The 21,930-nt window shown below is 44.2% G+C and overlaps 1 protein-coding gene across 1 annotated transcript; it reads right to left on the reverse strand.

Annotated features, from left to right (window-relative positions):
- Positions 1-9,350: 9,350 nt before the first annotated feature.
- Positions 9,351-20,956, reverse strand: DDX47 (DEAD-box helicase 47). Its single transcript, XM_063154718.1, has 12 exons — positions 20,854-20,956; positions 20,191-20,284; positions 18,561-18,749; positions 17,818-17,889; positions 17,210-17,328; positions 16,641-16,712; positions 16,406-16,522; positions 16,112-16,258; positions 15,651-15,788; positions 14,235-14,305; positions 13,575-13,704; positions 9,351-13,484 (listed from the first exon to the last, which is right to left on the reverse strand). Exons 1-12 carry the CDS (start codon positions 20,941-20,943, stop codon positions 13,368-13,370), a joined length of 1,356 nt encoding a protein of 451 aa, XP_063010788.1. The 5' UTR covers positions 20,944-20,956; the 3' UTR covers positions 9,351-13,367.
- Between the last annotated feature and the right edge of the window lie 974 nt (positions 20,957-21,930).

A 21,930-nucleotide genomic window follows, 5' to 3' on the forward strand; every position in this document is an offset into this window, starting at 1 on the left:
TCCTCTGCAACGGGTCTCCTTTGCTTTGGGATGCAGATCCAAAAGATGTGCACTCTTTAAATGCTATCTAGTAGCTCCACTTTTTAAAGATGGAGCACTTAAGGCCATAGATTTGAATCCTAGCCAGAGAGATTAAGTACTTGAGAACTGAAGCGGAGGCCTAATGTAATCCATTTAATTATTCTCCCTCTAAATCTTTCACGATGAAGAGTGGAAATCTCAAAGGGAAAGTTAACTGAAAAATGCAGTCTGTGCATAAAATTCCTCCTATTATTAAGTTTTCTGATTCATGCAAAGGAATAAGAATGCCTCAAATATATAGTAGTAAACACTCACACATAGATACTCCTCCTCACTCATTTGACCAAAAGTCCATTATTCCATTGAAAGTTCAGGCGGAAAATTCCACTGACAATTCAGTCCAGCTGTCAGAACTCAAAAGTGTCTCTTGATTTGCTGCTGGGATAGTTTCCTTGTCTCATCTCACAGCTTCATTTAACTCCTCTCCTGATTTCAGATAAGCCTGTGGAAATATTTGCTATCTCACATTTGCTATGGTCATTGAAGATATTGTAAACCTGACATGTTTACAATGACAAGCAGCAATATTGGATTAGAAAAGAGCATTAAACTGTTAAATGTGAACTTCCAGACAGGATGATGTGCCCAGGGCTAGGAGGAGGCGAGGTCTGAACCAGAGAAAAAATACAACTGATTGCCATGTCCCTGGCATTGATTATTTTTCTTCCAAACTTCTTGACAACCCAGGAGCTCCCCAAAGCTAAGGGGGGAGAACATCAATGTGCAGTCATTATTAACAGCCAAATGGAGAGGACTTGGCTGAAATAGAGGAGGTTTAGAAAGCTTCTGGCTTGCAGCATGAAGAGAAAGAGGTTCTGTGCAACCATTTGGACCAGTAATTCCAACCTAAGGAGCCCCTTTCTGGCTGTGCTATGCTTCTTTCCTGGGCCACTTAGCTGGCTGCTGGGTGTGATGCACAAGCCTCTCATGGGAGCCCCTGGACTCTCCAGACCCAGCAGCCCTGGCTATTTTGCTTGGCAAACAAAAGCGACACTGTAAGTGACAGCCATACCCCAGGGAAGGGTTGAGTGCAGGTTTAAATGCCAATTAACCTCTTCAGAAATGCAAACACAGCTTCAGCTAATGGTATGAGCAATCCAGAAGAGCATCAGAGATGAGGGATGCCTCTTGGTGTGTGCATGATAAGCCAAGGAGAAGCTTTGCCTCTCTGCAGCAGGTTCTTCTCCTCTTCCAAAGGTGTTGCATTGCCCAATAATCCCTTCCTTGCTCATTATGAACAAGCTGCTATAACAGACACTTGTTTGCAGTCATGAAACACCAACTGGAACACAAGCAGCTCCCTTTAAAAGGCTATATATTGCTTTTTCCAGGAATCCCTGGCTGCAGATGGGACCTCACCCAGGATAAGACCCATCAGCTTTTGGGTACCAGGTAGCGCTGCTGCATTTCAACAAGCAAGCGTTATTCCCTCTCTGGGACCCCTGGGTCACACAGAAAATTCAGTGCCTTCGTGCTTACATTTTAAAAAGCACAAAGAATCACTACAAATTTTAGCACAGAGTTTCTGCTTGGTACACAACACATCCCATTATGTGGCATGAACTAATTTGAAAAAAAAGGCCTGTGCTGTATGTGAATGAAGGGATCCCACCCACATGTGTTATGGATTTGAGCAATATTATTGCTCCAAGGGCTTTATCAAATTACAGAGCTGTGATACACACAGGATTCAAGTTATCATGAGATTTTACAGTACATGGGGTTAGCTTTCCCTCAGTCAGAACTGAACACACACAGTAGATCTGAAGCTGTGTTGAACTAGAACTGAACCAAACCAACTTCAGTTCTTACTGAACAACCCAAATAAGAATTAAATCCAGCCTCTAATGATTCACCTGTCTGATCAGCAGTGTGCTGTCCCTAGAGGTAAAGGCAAAGAAAAGTAGCAATCCACATGCATGATTCTTCCAAACAAAGCACACATTCTGGATGTATTACATGACAATCTGGTTTCTTTAGCAAATGCAGCATCTGTTAACAGCCCTGTTCCAATTTTTAAAAAAGTGTGCTATTGCATAACAGTTTGTAATCCCCAATCTCCGGAGTGGTTAATCTAGATGTGTGCATGGTTAAAACCTCTGCTGGCCAATTGAAATCTGACTTTCTTAACTACTCATTTATAATCATTGAGCTGAACAATGACACTGTTGAAACTATTACTGATTAGGATATATCCTAACCTTGCAGGACAACACAAAATTTTGATTAGTTTGCCCTAAATTTGACCATCCTTCTCATAACTTATCAAAAAGAGTTGTCTACTACAAGTAATGAGCTAAAACAAGTTGTTGGATATAAATAATCCATCTTTTCCTAACAAGCAGAGTTAAATAATTAACAAGATTATCATTAACAAGAGACTTGCCCAGAGAGCCCAACAGGGTCTGTTACTTTCTATCATACACTTACTTGTTTGGTATCTTCCAGAGCGCCTGGAAACACAGATTCCAGCCCGCCCCTTAACAACTGAGGTGGGATATGCCTGCAGGTGTGCAGTGGAGGAACCTCTACCTGCACAGGGGTTGTAGTAGCTTCCTCTGGTAAGAGGCTTCAAGGCACACAAGTGCTTCCTAAACTACCATGAAGATGGGGAGAGCCACGTGGGAACTGCTGAGGCAGCTCACATCTTCCCAAAACGCTGGAAAACAAAAGCAGAACAGAACTGGATGCAAACAGCTTGGGCAGACACCTGTTAGACAGACAGGAGAAGAGCCTGCAGGACCACATTGCAATGCAGTATGAGCAGCAAAGCACAGAACCAGCCCTGAAGAGAGGGCCTGGCTGCAGCTTATTCGGGGGGGCAAGGCAGGGGAAAAGTAAGCAGGAGAGAGTGCAGAACGTGCTTAGAAAAGGGGATGCATACATGAGACTTTCATGGTGAAGGAAGGGATTCAAACATATAGGAGAGGCTAAAGGTGGTGTGAGAAGATTGGAGGTCCCAAAAAACCACCAAATAATGGAAGCTTACTAATGCAACACATTTTGGGACATGTTGAGCAAGAGGAGATCTTGCCTGGGAAGGATCTCAGCAGAACTCAGCAGGTCTGTGCCAGCTGAAGAAACAAAGCACATCATTGTCAGTTAATTATGTGAAGGGAACCCTTGGCCAATGCTTCCAAAGAAACAAGTCAGTCCATGTGGAAAAGCCTGAAGGCAGGGAGGGTAGTGCACTCCTGGGCAGAGAGGCTTCCCTATCCCAGCCTGTAGAGGGAGATTCCCTGTCCCTCAGTCACAGGAGAGGTGGTTCCCCAACTTCATGCACCTGCACTGTCCCAAGACACCAGTCACTGAATGCTTCCACAGCTTAGTGCAATCCCTTGGTAAGCCTTATCTGATCAAATGAAGGGACTGGGTAATGATGCAATCCAGCAAGACAATTCAGGAGAGCAGAAAGATGCCAAGCGTGCCTTTGGGATTCTGCAGAGCAGGCAGGCTCACCTGCCCTGGTGTAGCAGCACCTGGTAGGGTTGGTCAGGCAGTTCTGGTTTCTGCTGCGAGGCTCAGCCCATTGCCCACGGCAGTCACGGAGAAAAGCCTTCCAGCCAAAGCACAACCCAGGGCAGCACAGAAGCTCACAAGCTGCTTCCCTCTATACAGAATTCATTTTAAGGCTCACAGCTTCTGGTTTTAAGGCTCATGGGCTCTACTCTGGCAATGCGAGCAGAAATTTCCTCATTTGTCATGCCATCATGAAGGCAGAGGAAATGAGTATCCAGATCACAGAAGTCACTTCAAAGCAAGGTCACCCAACCATGGCTGGCTTCAGTTCTCTATTTGTCAAAAGTCTTTTCCCACCAAGAGAGATAACAGCTTCATGCAAACTCACTATCCTGCTGGAAAAGAGGGCCTCTCCAACCATCAGTCCTCCTCTTTATCCCTGTATTTTCACAAGTCAATAACTTACAGCACTGTCTTTTCCACAGACTTTGGCATATTTCTGGACATTAACCCACAAGCCATTTGAGGCACAAAAGCATCCCCACCTGCCCATTTTCTGTCCTGTTCCTATAAATTGGTAATACACAGCCCTGTAGATCTCAGGTGACCAGAGAAACAAAGGGCTAACAAAGCTGGACACTTCCAGCTGAGACTGCCCCGGCCCAAGTAGTGGAAGCTAAAGAACAGAACAAAGGAGGAGAGCTCTCAAAGGTTTTAATCTGTTTATTCTGACTGGCAGAGGACAGCCAGTTCAGGGGCTCCACCTTCCTTTTCAAGAAAGAACAGAGTAATTAGCTTTCCACAGGGCTGCTTGTGTTAAAAGGAAAAAAGAAAAAAAGGAAGTCTTATTGGCTGTATGTGTAAGATACAGAGATAAAGACAATCACCAAAGATTTAATTACTACCATGCCCTCCAGCAAGCTCCCTTGCCCTTGCACAACAGGAAGCTAACAGGGCCCTTGCACTAGTCAAGTCTTCCCCTACATTTGCTGCTTCTACTAAATCTGAGAGAGCCACAATTTTCTGCTATAGGATTTTCAGAGGACACAGCAGTCACATATTCACAAAGAGTCCATGCAAGTACAAGAGCAAGACTAGTGACAGTGATTCCCCTTCATCAGCTTAATGCAACCCCGATGGAGAGGGAATTTCCACACTAATGCTAAACTGTTCATCAGACAGACCAGGTGGCAGCATTTGAAAGAGGAGGGAAGAGCCTGAGAATGCAAAGAAGAGATCTTCAAAAAGTCATCCTCTGAACTAGACAGAAGCAGTACAATTGGAGTATAGAAGTCATATCTGGGTGGCAGCTTTGGAAGAACCAAAGGGTCACAAAACACTAGCAGGGCTTTTTGCAAGGAAGAACTCTCTAACAAACTCACCCAAGAAGAGAATGCCTGGCTACACCCCAGCCAGATAACCTCGCACCTGCCTGTGCTTATGGCTAAGTTCCATCTTAGAGAGAACATAGTAAAGAAAATCTGTTCTGACATTTCTTCCACAGATCATTTATAATCATTCCTCACTACGTTATCCATTTTGGAGAGAACGGCCTTTTTTATTTTTAAAAGTTTGCATTTTTATCTAAATTCTTTTTGAAGTTGGGAAGGCAACTCCAAGATTCCTAGATAATATTGAACAAATTCTCACCAATGGGTGGAGGAAGACTCAACTAAGATACATATACATGCCTTGAGCGTATTCAGTGGAAAATAGCTCAAAGCTCTCAGGATTTCCAAGAAGCATCTTGAAACCTGCAACTACAGGCATGGAAAGCTCCTTTGGAGTCAGGAGGCTGTTAGGCTGTCTGCTTCATGTTGTTGATTTTGCTTGGAGAAGACTAATCCTTAATGACCAAAGACAGCCTCTGGCAGGCACCAGGGTAAAGGCTTAACAAGCCTGTGAGCATGCACATGAGCAGCAGTAATAGGAAATCACCCACTTGTGGCAAATCTATCATTCTGAATACATATTGAAGGATAAGAAGTATTACTTCCCTGCTGATGATACACCAAGCACAGAAGCTGTCAAGGATGGATCAGGCTGGGTATTTCTGGTTATAAATTCCCTTAACTGAGCTACAGCTAAGACAGAAGACCAAGTATATGCAATTACATGCATGACTCTGGGTACCTTAATTTCTGTTGCTTTAAATAAAACCGAATGATTCTCCACTTTCTCTCCCAGGCTTGCTCCATGGATCCTTACATTGCTGCTGCAGGAAAGGAGGTATTCTGTGACTCCAACTCTTATTGTGCAAAAGACATCTCCTACATCAAAGCCAAAAAAGTTCATGCTTTAGCCTTATTCATGGGATGGAGCAAATGTTGAAAAGCACACAAAGGAGTCTTTTTTTTTTTCTGGAAGCCTGCATAACCAAGGCAGTTCACCCTTATCAAGCAGTCCTCCATCTTTATCACACAGATAACCTGCAGAGCAAGTTTTGCTATTTGCTTTCCTTTACACAGAGGCATGTTTGTGAGTGAAAAATTTGAGCAGGATTAACGGGGGAGGGGGGGGGGACTTAAGTCCAAATGGGAATAAATGCCAAAAAACCTACCTTCCTTGAAGAATATCAAAAAAGGAGGAGGAGGAAGCGATAGACAGAAGCAAAGGTGTCTGTGAGATGCAAGAAAAAACTTTTCCCACCCACATGACATTTCCCTTTCCTCAGGAGCCTTTGCAAACACCAAGCCCAAAGGAAGGCAGAAGCCTCTTACAAGAGGCTTCCTAGAGACTTTTCCTAGAGAGAGGCAACAGACCAGCATGTACATTTCTGCAGTGATGAGCATCCTCCTGAAGAACAGGCAAAGGTAAAGAGTTCTCTTCCCTTTGGCCATGCTAAATTACCCTGTGTTAACCTCTAGGAAACACAGCTTCAGGCTTGTAGGTGCTTCCCTGAAAAAGTCTTGAACAAGCTCCAAAAGCATCCACCCTTCCCTGAGGACCTACAATATCAACATCTAAAAACTGCACAGTGCCACTGTCTTCTATTGCACAACCTGGCACGACCTTGGCACAGTCCAACACATCCTACCAGGAGGCATGGCATGACAGATACTCGATTACCATGCCCAGGAAGGCAAACACTGGTGCCCCAGGGGAGCTTTGGAAGCAGAGAGAAAGTGTTATTGTCATCACTCTAAGTTTCTGTATTTAAAAGGTCCTCAGGAAGAGACACAGCACTGCAGGCATGGCTGTATTCATCCTTGGGCCAGAGATCAAGTAACCATTTCCATTTCTCAGGTGCCAGAGGAACAAAACTTCCTTAGTTCTCCCTTTTAAATGTTGTTATTCAAAAGAAGCTTTCCTAGTCAGACCATGAGAAAAAGCCATCTGAAAACAAAGAAAGTACCTTTCACACCTTTTTTTTTAAAGTTCAGGAGTTAACTCCAAATCTTAGGATTCTGTCAGAAACTCACATTCCGATTCTCTGTGTTTACAATCGTTGGGGGTCCCTCTCCCCGCCCCCCCCCCCCAAAAAAAATTCTACTAAGTACATAAGGACAAGGAGTAAGAATTCAGAATGACTACATGAGTTACATCTGGCACCAAAGCTGGATTTTTACACTCTTTACTCTGCAACATTTACAATAATTAATTGCTCACTTGAATGTTTACAGAAGCTCCTTACATGTCATTGCGTGCAAACCACAACTTCACATTTATACATCACCAGAGTGGTTGGTACATGCCTGTGTCTTTCACAGGTCACACAATGAATTCCATTCTTTCTCAGGTATGTTCAAGAGCTTTTAAGTATCCTTGTTATTTTCCTTCTTCTGTGCTTGGTTGAACTGTGAATTTTTACTAACTTCAGTCCTGATTTGTAAAGTAAGGCCTTCCAGATTGCCAATTACATCTGAGAATTCCTCCTAAACTGAGACTTCTCAGCACAATTCAGTGGTGTTGCTACAAAGTCATGGCATTCAGCTCTCCCTCTTTAGTTATCTCTACCTTTCTGGGGGCAGGGGGACAGGTGGGCTCTCAGGTTCTTGAATGAGTTCATGTGTGCCTCATTACTTTTAGAAGATTAGGCTCAGGCTGCTGCCACAGAAATTGGATTGCCCACTTTGGTTGCCAGCTGTGCTTTCTGCCCTTGTCTTCCCTTGCAGCCCCTGGGCAGGAGGTGCATGGCACTGGGGAACTGACATGGCCAAATCCTTTTCAGATGGATCAGTTCGATGCAGCTCCTGTACTGGACCCCTGGGTGGTTGCAGGGACTGCTACTATTTTGCAGCTATTGTCACTTATCTTGAAGTTAGTTATCTGTGCTGATAGCCATGTTTAATTTTACTTCTCCCCTCAGAAGGGTTGACCCACTTCTGTTAGCTCTAGAACATTTAAAGGAAAGACACTCTATCCCTATTTGTTATTGCCCCAAGTATTCACCTACCACAGTATTAAAAATCAAAACCATAAAACATAATTTGATATATGTATTACAAATATATAAATAATCACCTTCTCATTATGGACTTTGGAAGTGCAGAACTGTTTCAAACTGCAAACATCCCCACTAAACATTTTTTGAGAACACAGCTTTCATTGAAACTTCACCTGAGTTTCAACCATAAAAATATGACAAATTGTGTTAGCCCAATCCTACCTTACGTCATGCTGAGGTTAATCCTCCACTCAGCTCCCTGCTGTGTGAAACTCCAGAGGGTGCAGGGGTGTGCTCCAGAACTGCCCCTCAAAAGCCCTCCTGACTGAACAAACACTGGCAGCAGTTGTTGTATGAAAGTATGCAGCCAAGCACATACCAGTGCTGGTCTTTTCTGAACATTTATTCAGAGAGAGACAGGTCTCACTTCATTCTTTTCCCCTCATGTTTCATTAGATCAGAGATTTTGTTTTAAGCTGGCTGTAAATTCTGTTTCGCCCAAATACATCTCCAGACACTCCCTATTCCACTTCAGTTATAAAAACACCCTCTGACCCAGCCCCTCTGGAGTAGCCACAATAAAGAAACATTTCCTGCCCCTCCAACCTGTTGAGATATTTTTAGCTGAAACTGAATGCACATACCTGTGGCAGGTGAGGCATCAGTAAGAATGTGGGTGTGGTGAGACCTTTGCTTTTCTAATGTCAAGTGCTTCTACAGTTTGTCATTCCAAATCAAGGGAGGTGGCCAGCTGTCTAGTCACTCCTCTCAATGAGGCTCTGTACTCTTTCACAAGGAGCAGCTCCATTTCCCCCCACCAATATTCCTGCTACTGCAAAAGAGGGATAACCTTTGACTCCACCAAGGGACAAGACATCCCCTCTGCTGCTGCAGGCTTCCAAATAGGAAGAACATAGGGAGATGCTACAGACTCCATCAACTTGAAAGGAATTCTGAAAGGAATGACTCTGCCCTACCTCCTCCAGCAGTCAAAGTGTCCTTCACATCACTTTACAAGATTGCTTCAGACTGACTGTATCTCATCCATTACATAGCTGGCAATAACACTCCAGAGGTTTTCCAGGGATCCAGGACCCTCAGAGAGATTTAAGCTTCCTTTGCTGATACTGGAACCAACCCTATCCTGCCTGCAAAGAATAAGAAATTTTGTTCAAGCACCCAGCAGGACAGTTGGGAGTGTTCCCTTGCTCCACGGGGAACAAGCACTTGCATCTCCACCCATATTATCACTCATTTTGTTCTCTCTCTCTGGTGCATTCTAGGGCTCTTATCTGTGTGGTTTGCTACCAAAGTGCCCTGTAAAATGTTCTCATTTATGTCCTTTCACCCCTGCCCCTCTGTGCTAGTGTTACAAGGCTTGCAAGGGTCTTCAGGGGTGAAGAGAGAGACGAGAATCTTGATCTCATGATCAGAAGGCTGATTTATTAAGTTATGATATATACTACATTAAGACTATACTAATAGGAATAGAGAGAGAAGTTCGGAAGCTGCTAAGCTAAGAATAGCATAGAAATAGAATCAACAAGAGAGCTCTCTCTGATTCTGTCCCAGAGAGAGCTCAGTCTCTGACTGGCCCTTAATTGTAAACATGGAACATGGACCAATCACAGGTGCACCTGTTGCATTCCACAGCAGCAGACAACCATTGTTTACATTCTCTTTCTGGGGCCTCAGCTTCCCAGAAGAGGGAAAATCCTAAAGAAAGGATTTTTCACAAAAGATGTCTGTGACATTTCACCTTTCCAAATTCTATAAATTAAAAAGAAAAATGCTGATGTGGAATGAACAGGAAATTTCTTCACCTGTAGAACATACAGTTCTATCAAATCACTAAAACACTCTTACAATATAAGAAAATGCAAAAAACAACGCCAAGAAAATTCAAGTCCAAGCAGCTGAGTTTCAGGAACAGTCCATGGGCTGAAGATCTTCCTCCTGGACATATCTGAAAGTCCTTTTTGGTCCTGAATCAGGCTTGCTGCAGAAAAAGTCCATCAATAGTTATCAAAAACCATTCAATTTTGAACAACTTCTGGAATGTCCTTTTCTGGCCCTTCAATGTTTCAGAGCTGCTGCCAGCTATTTCAATCTTTATTTAATTTAAAAATTTGGGGGTTTTTTGTTTGTTTGTTTGTTTGTGATCGAAAAGAGCAGCAGCAGCAGAGCAGAGCCAGAGAAAGAAAGGCCCTGGGGGGCCCTGGCCCATGAACGGACCAGGAACCCCAAAGCTGGCCCACAAAAGGTGGGCCAGGACCGGTAGGGGAAACCACAACCCCCACAGCCATCAGGAGGCCAGGCAGTGGCCCTGGCCCAGGGACTTCCTGAGCCCAACAGCCCAGGCCAAACCCACGAGGCAGGCTCTGCATTCCTACAAGCCTGCACCCTGCTGCCAGTACAATGGCAGCACGGGTGGTGAGACGCTTCCTTTCCCCAAAACCACTGAGGCATGCCAGCAGCAGGGAAATAGAAGCAGCCCCAAAAATCCTCATCTCGGATCTAGGAATGTTTTGTTCCCCACAGCAAGCAAGCCATGATCGCTTCCCACTGTGCCCCCTGCCTCTGCAATGCAAATGCATCAGGTGTGTCTCCCATCTGCCTCATGGCACCACCCCCACCAGGCTGGGGACCAAAGGCAGAACTTTCGGCAGAACCCACCTGCCCCTCGCCACTAGGGCACAAGAGGGGTGGCAGAGATGGCAGCCTCCACGGGGCAGCAACTGACCAAACACTCCCCAACCTGCTGGGAATGCTGATCTTCAACGCAGGCAGGCGGGCTGCCCCCAGCTGTCGGGCCATGCCGGCTTCATGGAAGGAGCGACTGACGCCCTCTTCCCCTGTCCCAGCTCCCCCAGCAGGGGCAGCCCCAGGACAACCCGAAACACTCGGGCGGGAAATCACGCTGGGTGTAGGAACGGCCGTGGGCTGCTTCGAGGGTCCCGCGGGTTCAGCGCCATTTTCAGCACCATCCTGAACAGGGACTGTCTCGGTTTGAGGCGGCGGGGATGCGCAGGCACACGCCACTGCTGTGTCCCTTGGCTCTGAAAGCGGCGGCAGGCACGGCACAGGGTCGGCGCAGTCTTCTGCCGCTGCCTCTGGGGTCCGCTGCGGAGGCGCAGTCGCAGTCTCTGTCGGAGTGCACATGGGGCATATAGCACATCAGTAAAAAACCCAAAAAGTTTTGCCCATCGAAAAAACTCATAGAGATCTGTTTCTGACAGGGAAAGTCCATCCTCTTCACCCCATTTTTGCCAGAGGGCAATAAGTTTCTCCTCTGAAGGAGAAAATTGAACCTCATCCTCTAATGGGGGCGTTCCCCATACGAACAGCCACAAACTAGGCAGGGCTGCATCATCAGGAAGGGAAAAGCCAACAGTACCTTTTGAAAGAGCCCAGCATGCTCTGGCCAGCTCCACGGTTCTGCTGCTCCTTCCGAACATCTTCCCAGAGGTTTTTCAGGTTCGCTTTGTGGTCAGCCTTGGCTGTGAACTCCGTCCAAATCAAGATCTTCAGTTCTTCAGCTCCTGCTAAAATCCACTTCTGTGGTCACTTGTAAAGCAACCATAACTGCTGCCTTCCGGGTTTACCCAGTGCAGCTCTTGCTCCTCTGGGGTCTTATCAAATTAATTTTTGTCCTTACAACGAAGGGTCACCAGTTGTTACAAGGCTTGCAAGGGTCTTCAGGGGTGAAGAGAGAGACGAGAATCTTGATCTCAGGATCAGAAGGCTGATTTATTAAGTTATGATATATACTACATTAAGACTATACTAATAGGAATAGAGAGAGAAGTTCGGAAGCTGCTAAGCTAAGAATAGCATAGAAATAGAATCAACAAGAGAGCTCTCTCTGATTCTGTCCCAGAGAGAGCTCAGTCTCTGACTGGCCCTTAATTGTAAACATGGAACATGGACCAATCACAGGTGAACCTGTTGCATTCCACAGCAGCAGACAACCATTGTTTACATTCTCTTTCTGGGGCCTCAGCTTCCCAGAAGAGGGAAAATCCTAAAGAAAGGATTTTTCACAAAAGATGTCTGTGACATGCTAGGACCCAGGGGAGGTAAACACTCATTCTCCTTTACAGAAAAGGCTCTTAGCAGTGAACACACCCAAGATTTGTACACTTACAATCTGCCACTTACTCAAGACCATTTTAGAGCTACCAGACTTGAAGATGTTTGGGACATTTAAGTAAACTGCTACATCATAAATAAAGAGCGAGAACACTGTCACTGTTTTTATTCCAAAGAGTATCTCAGTCCCTCATGAAAAAACAGACCTAGGTTTTCTGGCATTTCTTTGCAGAACGTGCTGCCCCTAACAAAAGTGTAAAAGCATTCTGACCAGCATACATGTAGATACTAGATTTATGCCAACAGTGTGAAATAACCACTGTGCTCATCTTGACTACTGCAATAGTTTCTACTTTCCATTTAGATCTAAAAAGGACTATTTTGAACATTGTTTTTCATGTAGCACAAAATCCAGTTTATGAATACTGGACATTATGTTTTCAGTAAATTTACATACGCAGGAGCTCCTCACTCTGCCTACCAACAGGAACATCCTGTATGAAAATTTTTATTGTCAATGAGAACTAGCAGTAACCTTCTGGTTTTGTATCAAGTACACTTATCTCATTCTTACAAAAGTCTACTTGTCTGGCAGGGAACTCTGCCTAAGAGTAACAAAATTCCCTGCCCAGGGAAACAAAGAGCTTTCCAGGATACCTGTTTTTCTGCACCTCCCAGCTTTGCGTTGCTTTCCCACGTAAATACCTCCCTCTTGTGTTCACTTGTAAGTACTACGAGAATCGGCCACAAAAACCCCACCCAAAACCCAGACCTATCCTTGATGGTGTCAATCATTAGCAGGTATTGGATGGAATTCCAGGCAGTGAATGTTTCATCCTGCTGAAGCTTGTTCTCTCTGTGCTGGACTGCTCCTCAGCTGACAAATCTAAGGTATTGATGTCACATCTGAATTGCCAGGATTGACCCGAGAAGAAAACCTTCTGGCAGAGCTGATACACGAAGTGAATAGAACAGGTCAGTGACAAGACAAGGAAAACCAGGTAGTTTTAAAATTAGGCAAAATACATTTTGAGTTCTCAATGTAACACATCCGTTCTCCAAAGCAAGGGCATCACAGCTATGCTGTGAAAACTCAGTCACTTCTTTTTAACTTTTCCCTCCTTCTTCTGACAGATCTGACTCCAGATGCACTCAGAGATCGGATAGTGGGACAGGCTGCAGCAGTTCAAAAGGTGCACTCACACTGCACTTCAGAGTGAATGAGCCGGGACTGCCAAATTTCATATGTAGTTCTGAAAAAAAATCCACTGGAGATGGCTTGTTGACTGTTTTTGATAGCTCAGATAGCCATAAAGAGATAAATAAAAAAGTTTGATCAAATAGCAAACTAGGCTTTCCTTTTCTTCTTTTTCCCTCCTGCCACCTTATTTCTGACACCAATAGCCTCTTCTGTGTCATCATCATCGTTCCGAGATCGCTTCTTCTCTCCCTGCTCCCGCAGCTCCTGCAATGCAATCGACACATTGACCCAGAGTTTGGTCTGAAGAAATTCAGAATACAACAGAGGGGACAGGGTCAAAAAGCCAGCACCCACCATTCGAGCAAACCTCTGGGCCTCAGCCACACGCTCTGTCAGCATCATAACTTCTTCCTCTTGCATGGGGAATGCTGGCAGCTTCTTGCCAATCAGGTGTTCAATGCGCTGGAACAGCTCTACATCATACCTGAGGGAAGACAGGGCACCAGCCTGAATCAGCCCTACTGAGAGGGCCTCAGCTGTCACCACTCACAGCCTTCAGCCCTTGTCTCCAGCCCACAGATACTGTTAGTTTGTGCTGATGGTCTCACAAGCAGCTCAGCTGCACCCAAATGATGCCTTCTGGCATGGCTTCTCTGATTTATCCAGCTCATCTCATCTTTGTTCAGAAGTATTTGGTAAAGATTTTCTTTTTAGACAAATAGTTCAGTGTTTATAAAACACCCTCAAAGTTACTTAACCTACATTATATATTTAAAGAATATATATATTGTATAGTCCAGTTATAAACTGTTCTGATCAATGAATGCCTGCTTCCAGAATTGTTCTACTTTCCTCCCTCCCCACCCTAGGCTTTGAATTCTCTCCCCTTTAAATAAAACCAATTGGCACTTCAAAATGAAAAGTAGTATTGTATTCTCACTCAGGATAAGGTCAGATATTTTCTGCTCTGAAACACAGCTGGAAAGAATAAGCCTGTTAAATTTTATCACTTACTGTGTGACAAAGGTGATAGATTTGCCAGATCTCCCAGCTCGAGCTGTTCTCCCAACACGGTGAATGTAATCCTGGAAAGAATTTTCTTGATAAGCAATAATATATGTTCACCAAACACAGAACAGATCTTATGGCAGATCAGACTATGTATTTTCTCTTTAGGAAAGAACAAGAGAATGTCAAGAACACTGCTAGCATTAACTGCTCAGGAGGGTGCACAGCATCAGATTTTGAGAAGAGGCCTAAGTGGAGGCACAAATTCAGTTTTAACACTTGAATTGTTCTCTTTTTAAATGAGAAGACCAAATCCAATTATTCCAGACTGCAGGATAAAAGTTGCAATACATGACCTTTGCCAAGACTTCACTCTCACTTCCTTGGAAAGCTAATATTCACAGTGAACCCATGCCTGCATTTTCAGTCTTGGAATCTAGTGCTCTCCATAGTGCATCTTCAGGGAAACCCTCTGACAAGTAGACTTGAACTTGGTAAGCATGGTGAAAGAGAGGATGATTGAGAATAATTTAGAAGAGTCTATTGAGCATCTTTGGTCAATATGGTTCAAGGCTGTTTTCCAGGTTTTATACTACATTATGGAAATTAAAATACTCCCTTCTCCATAGAGGATTTGCAGAGAGAGGACTGTAAGAAAGGATTTGTTCTGTGAGTTAGATGAGAGAGAAGAGCACAAAGACCATAATAACACCATTCAAGCTGCCACCCCCACAGTTTTTTTCTTACTTTTGTGCTTTTACAAAAGGAGTGTCTTCAAAAGACCTACTATGCTTTCTTCTGTTTGCAAGGCACAGTATCTTTAATCATTGTAAGTGCAGGTTAATGGTATGTTTTCTGGAACTAAGCTGGGAAACAGTCACATCCCTGAGATAACCCCATACTATCCATACAGAGAGCTGGTAACTTACTTTCTTTTCCTTTTGCTGTACTTTAGCAATATGAAGGTGAGACATATTAAGGACACCTTTCTTAACCAATCATCATCAGAGAACTGATTTTTTTTTTTCTTTTTTTAAACACAGTTTAAAATATGAAGGCAGACCTTGATCACAGACACAGAGATGACTACATGAAACTAGTAATATGTTAAAATTGTTTTCAAAGCCTTTGAATGTAAAAAGGCAAAACATACAGTCTGGGCAGAAATGCAAAGGCACAGAGCATTCCTTACTTCCCCTCTTCACTTACAGGATCACCTCTACAACCCAGGCCATGAGACCATGCAAACAGAGATACCAACTCAATAGCAGAGGCTGAACTACCCCTTTCAATGTACAGAATCATGAATTAGGCTTCCAGCCAGCAGAAGAGAGAAAAGATGTCTCTGTTCCTTTGTCCATCTTCTTTTTCTATCTGCTCCCAGTGACCAGAAGCTCTCAGCTGGCACACAAACAGGCTTACCTTAGAGTGTGTAGGAATATCAAAGTTTATCACCACATCCACATGTGGGATGTCCAGACCTCTGCTTGCAACATCAGTAGCCAGGAGAATAGAACGTGCCTTTGCCTTGAACTTGTTCAGAGAGCCCAAACGTTTATTCTGGAAAAAAGAAAAAAAGAGAATGAGAGAATAATACTCATTCTAGTTTCTAGTTAATATGCTCTTGATAAGATACTGGCACAAAAGAACTGGGGGGGAAACTACTCAAAAATTTCACTTCTCTAATTTCTTTCTTAAATACTACAGAACCAGTGTGTCAGCATTCACATTAGTTAAATTTCTATGGATTTCTATAAATTTCTAGTCCAGTCCTCTAGCTGTGAAATACTCCTCCTGCAAGGCAGGTATGACTCAGTATGGTGCAGTCATTTCCCAAGCCCCAGGCCCTCTGCCCACTCTGTTGTGAGGGTTCCTGCCCATACCTGACTCATCTGCCCGTGGAGGGGAATGGCAGTGAAGCCCAGGTTGCGGAGCAGCAGAGCAGTCCTCTGAGTATTGTTACATGTACTGCAGAAGATCATGAAAGAGTTACCAGCCAGTTCATTCAAGATATAAACCAGGTAGCTGTCCTGTAAAGAAACAAAGGGAGAATTCAAAAAACCCCAGAGATAATCACATGTGCAACATTAAGTCTAGGACTCAGAAAATGAAAAGATATTGGACAGTAGTGGGAGCAAGAAAAGACAGTAAGAGAGAAGAAACAGAAGTGCCATTACCTTGAATTTGGAGGGGATGAAAATATAGTATTGCTGTAGTTTTTCAACTGTCTGATACTTGGAAGAAACAGCACATTTAACAGGATTCTTCAGAGCAGCACGCTGGAGTTTTTGAACCTGGTAAGATAATGAAATTTAGTTGGACAGAGATCTTGTCAGAAAATTGTATTAATACAGGCTAGTCAAAAGGATAGCCTGATGGAAGGAGAACTATAACAGATTAGTGTGCTCCCACCTTCTTGGTCATGGTGGCAGAAAAGAGGAATGTCTTCCTATCTCGGGGAATCACTTTTAATATCTTATCCACCTGTAAAAAAATAAGGAAATGGAAATACTAAACACTACAAGCAAGCAAGACACAAACCTTCCACAAATATAAAGATCATCCACATGAAGACTAATGCATATGCAAACATACAGTAGGAACAATTTTTTTTCTTCTAGAGGGAAGGTGTAGGCTGTTATCTTGTTGACAGACAGTGTGAACTCCAAAAGTCCAACAACAGTGCAAATATCAGGCAATGTTTCTGCAGGAATGTGTCTGTGATGGTTTTCTACCCTAACTACATTCTATGTCAGGCACTCCAGAGACACTAGCAGATTTTAGAGTGCCTCCTACTGTTTTGGCAGTGCTCTGCAGAACTCTGCTATGTTCTAATCCCACCACAAATTTGTGTGTAATTATTAGATTTTAGTTACAATTCACTACTAATTTCTACAGGACAGCTCAGTGTTTCCCATGTATGATGCAATTTCAAAGGGACCCATCCAACGTTCCAAACTCATCTTTCAGCACATCCCCACCTCGGTCTCGAAATCCATGTTAAGGATCCGGTCAGCCTCATCCATCACCAGGAACTTCAGAGCTCGTAAGTTGAAGCCCTTTGTGTTCTCCAGATGATCAACCAGACGGCCAGGGGTTGCTGCCAACAGCACAACAAGAGCAAATTCGGAATGAAAGCAGAGGAAAAGATCCAAACAGGCAAGACAGCTGTCCATTACAGAAATGGGACTCTTTGCCCAGGAAAAGTGAAGACTGCTTTGTGGGAATAACTCTTTCATAGGGTATCTTCAGAAAGTGTTTTGAAATAAGACTAATGGAGTCAGACTCTCTGAAGAATGTCCTAAAAAGAAGTGACACAAAAAAGATTGCAGACAAGCTGTACTGCAAAAGATGAGAGCAGCATTTCAAATACTTGAGAATGAAAAAATAAGCCAAAAGCACTCCAGGTCTAGCAGGAATGGTTTGGAATGAGCTTGTAGCAACAAAGTTACTGGTGGATACTTTAGAAACATTAAACACCCAGTACTCAGAGCTGGGACAAAACACAAATGAAGGATGTACTCTCCTTCCTTCGGTTAGCTGCAGTTTGATAATATTCACACTCCACATCCCCAGCACATCAACTTACCAATTATAACATGTGGTTTCTTGGCTAAGGCCAGAGACTGAGACATTGTGTCAATTCCACCCACAATAACCGCTGCAGGACAAAGAGAGGGGAGTGAAACCCACAGAGTAGCACCAGCCCACCCCTGGCACTGCAGTGTTCACTCTGACTGCCCACCACCCACAGCAATACTGCACAAATGAAAAGTTACATCTTTTTATGAGAATTTATTTTATTTTAGCATATCTAACCTTCCTAGGTTTCTTAAGCCATGCAATTAATGCCTTACTGGCCACAAGTATTTTATTTTCACAGCTGCAGAGCTACAGGCAGAATCTATTCCTTTCAGTTTAACACAACTGCAAAAATCTAGAAATTCTAAAAATATCCACAAATCTTTTTTTGAAAGATTATCTAAAGAATCAATACAGACAGTCTGAAAAGAAGATTAAACTACATCACACCATAGGAAGGAGCTCTATGCAATTTCACTGGACACACACCAACTCTTGAGAACACTCTCCTCTATTTCCACCTTTAACTATTTAGACACAGGATGCAGGAAAGCTGTAGATCACTCCATGAGGAAAGACACAGAGTCTTTTCTTCTCAAAGCTGATACCAGATCTCTGTCTTCCAGCAGCATAAGCTTTTCTTACATTTTCTTCAACCCCTCATACAAATCCTCTATTTTTATCTTTGCAATCTCAAGCTGACAAACTGGCCTTCAGAAAAACTGGTGCAATACCATAAAAGCCACTTACTGCTTTGAACACCAATGGAGGACCCCAGAGCTTCAAACTGCTCTGAGATTTGAAAGGCCAGCTCCCTTGTTGGTGTGAGCACAAGAGCAAATAATCGCTGAGGTGTTTCCAGCAGGGCTTGGAGAATTGGCAAAGCAAAGGCTCCTGTTTTCCCAGAGCCAGTTTCTGCCAGTCCAATGACATCCCTGCCTGCAAGAAGGAGCAAGGGGGGAAAAAAACTGTTATACATCCACAACAGAGAAAGAAGACTTTGAAGTACTGTGCTACAAAACACAAGAACTCCCTAAGGACAGAAATAAAGGCAGACACACAGAAGGCAAAAGAAAAAAAAACCATGAAGGGCCAAACCAAAGAATCTCAGAATCTCTCTGAAGCATTTTTAGGCTCTGATTTATCTGTAGAATGATTACAGTCTCAATAGTCAATTTTCTAGTTAAATCTGTAAATATAAAGAGTTTCATACAAACCTCAGGTTCAAAATAAGATGTAATTTATAGTGTCTCAAATCTGACATCAGTTTACAGTTTAATGACTCCACCTCACTATTCTAGTCCAAATGTTGTCTGCTTAGTGGCTTACAAGGAAACAGACTGTGGTGTTTGAGACTTCAGTCACACAAACTACAGGACAACAGGCTCGCACTTCACAAGGCACAATTGTGCCATTGATTAACAGGGTAATCTAAACCATTTCCTTCAGTAGGAAGGGTAGGACAGAAAGTCTTACCCCAAAACAATGCAGGCAACAGGGTGGAATTCATCAACAGAATCCATTATGACCTCCTAAACTCATGCAGCTGAGAGGAACATGCTGTCAACACACCTTACACTGGAAACAATTTCTCGGTCTTTCCTTTGTGTTTGTGTTTTTTTTTTTTTTCCCCAAGAGAATTTTATATGTGTAAAAGAGTCTGACAAAAGTTAAATACTAGGATAGAGAAGACACTGAAAGTTTGTTCCCATTCTGTCACTATGTTATTCCTTTCCTCCTTGAGAGCATTTTGGGGGGGGTTGTCAAAAAAAAAAATAAAATCTAGAGGCAGAAATTTCTGCTGAATTCAGTATTTTTTTTGTAATTCCAGAATGCTTACAGAAAGTCACTGGTTATTACTCACTTCAGAAATCTAATTTCAAAGAGTTGCCTGCTCACAGCAAAGCAAATGATACATATTAAGGAATTAGTCAAGGCATCTTCACTTTCAGTCACACACACACACTCTGTAGGGCTCTACCAGAAGAAGCACAGTCCAAAACTGACTGGAAGCTTCCTGTGTATCCCTGAGTATTTCAGGACCAAAATGATCAATGTGGACTAGCAGCTCAAATGATTAGTAAGATTTCTATTTAACATGGATTGTCAGAACTACACAACAGGAGTGAACACTCAAAGAACAATGTTTGTACTCATTTGTAAGTCTGTGGCTGCAGGCAGGGTCATAGGATAAACTAGCATTCCAAGCTCCACCTGGGAAGGACACATAATGAATATGAAAACTGCTTCTAGACACAGATCCTCAGCAATGAAGAAGTTGGGACACACTCATCCCTGATCCTTCTCACTCAGCAAAATTCATTCACACAGAATTCCTGGAGCAGTCCCCAGCTCAGGACCAAAGAAACACACTGCTCACCTTGGAGAGCCACTGGAATAGCCTCAATTTGGATCTTCGTTGGCACCTTCCATCCCAACTGGTCACAAGCTTCACACAGGACATCTGTCACTCCCTGGACATTAGTGACAAGAGAAAAGGGGAACAAACATCACCAAAAAGACCTAGATTAAATCACTGACTTAAATTAAATACATGCTGCAACAGAGACAACTCGTTTCTAGCGGAGACAAACCCCACCAGGCCCCCAGTGCAACTCTCTGAAAGGGCAGGCTGCTCACAGTGATGCCCACTTCCATCAGTAATTTCATCGGATTTGTTCCAAATCTGTTAGAGATGACTGGCACAGGAAGAATACGGTCGGTTTTACCCTCGTTTACACAATGAACTCCCCTCCCCACATACACACCTATCTCTTCACCATGACCACAGAAAATAAAAAAAAAAACAACATATCAAGTTAAGACAACTCGAAGATAGCGGCGATGGGAGCAGCAGTGCCAGCCCAGCGGGGCACGGCCGAGTGCCTGCAGCTCACGGGGCCCGGCCCCGCTGTCCGCCACACGTGTCTGCGCCGCGGGCGGGCCCGCAGCTCCCCGGCCTCCTCCGCGGGGCAGCGAGACGCTGCTCCCTGGGACAGCGCAGCGAGCACCGGCGGCAGGAGCAGCTCCGGCTCAGTCTCACCAAGTCCTTGAAGCTCCGTGGCTCCTCCGCCGCCGGCCCCGGCTCCTGCTCCGGCTCCGCCGCCGAGCTTTCCTCCTCTACTGCCGCCATCTTGGCCCGTCCCCTCCGGACGCAGCGCAGAGCACTCTGGGAGCCGCACTCCGCCCCAGGGCACGCCGGGATGTGTAGTTCCGCAGGAAGAGCCGAGCCGAGCCGAGCGGGAGGGCTCTCCCTCAGCTCCGAGCGGTGCCCTGGAAAGGGGAGCTGCGGATCTCCAGCCGCCTCTCCCGGGACAGCGACACCCTCAAGGGGATGGGGAAAAGCCTGCCTGCCTGCCCGCCTGGCGTATATCGCAATACTCATCCTAATCATCTCCACCCCCATCCTATTTTCACTTCTGTCTAACAACCTCAACAACACCCCCAACACAATCAACAAACACAGTCAAAGCCTCCTTCTTAATCTGCTTAATCCCCATAACAATCTACATCTACTCCGGGACAGAAAGCCTCACCTCCTTCTGAGAATGAAAATTCATTATAAACTTCAAAATCCCCGTCAGCCTAAAAATAGACTTCTACTCCCTTACCTTCCTCCCCATTGCACTGTTCGTATCATGATCTATCCTACAATTTGCAACATGATATATAGCTTCAGACCCCTATATCACAAAATTTTTCCCCTACCTACTATTCTTCCTAATCTCAATACTCATCCTAATCATCACAAACAACTTATTTGTCCTATTCATTGGCTGAGAAGGAGTTGGAATCATGTCCTTCCTACTAATAAGCTGATGACATGGACGAGCAGAAGCCAGCACCGCTGCCCTTTACAACCAAATCGGAGACATCAAACTTATCCTCTGCATTGCATGACTGGCTTCTGCCATAAACACCTAAGAAATCCAACAACTTCCCACCCCATCCCGAACTCCCACACTGCCCCGAATGTAGCCTCAGGCCTGTGCTCAGCACAGCACAGCTTAGGCAGTGGTGGATGCTGTTTCCAGCTCTTGCCTTCTACAGCAGGCAAAATGAGCTGGCCAGGACAAAAAGGCAAGAATATGTATAAACTTGCATCCATGATGCATCTAGA

The sequence above is a fragment of the Melospiza melodia genome, chromosome 4 (assembly GCF_035770615.1).
Source record: "Melospiza melodia melodia isolate bMelMel2 chromosome 4, bMelMel2.pri, whole genome shotgun sequence".
Classification (NCBI taxonomy): domain Eukaryota; kingdom Metazoa; phylum Chordata; class Aves; order Passeriformes; family Passerellidae; genus Melospiza; species Melospiza melodia.

Bases quoted from the DNA above. Each gene is read 5' to 3' on its own strand.
- DDX47 (XM_063154718.1), bottom strand. From the start codon at position 20,943: ATGGCGGCAGTAGAGGAGGAAAGCTCGGCGGCGGAGCCGGAGCAGGAG. The intron at 16,523-16,640 runs GTGGGAGCACAC...TTATCTTACCAG, and splicing joins CTGCCACCATGACCAAGAAG to GTTCAAAAACTCCAGCGTGC. The intron at 13,485-13,574 runs GTGGGTGCTGGC...ATTGCATTGCAG, and splicing joins CCCAGAGGTTTGCTCGAATG to GAGCTGCGGGAGCAGGGAGA.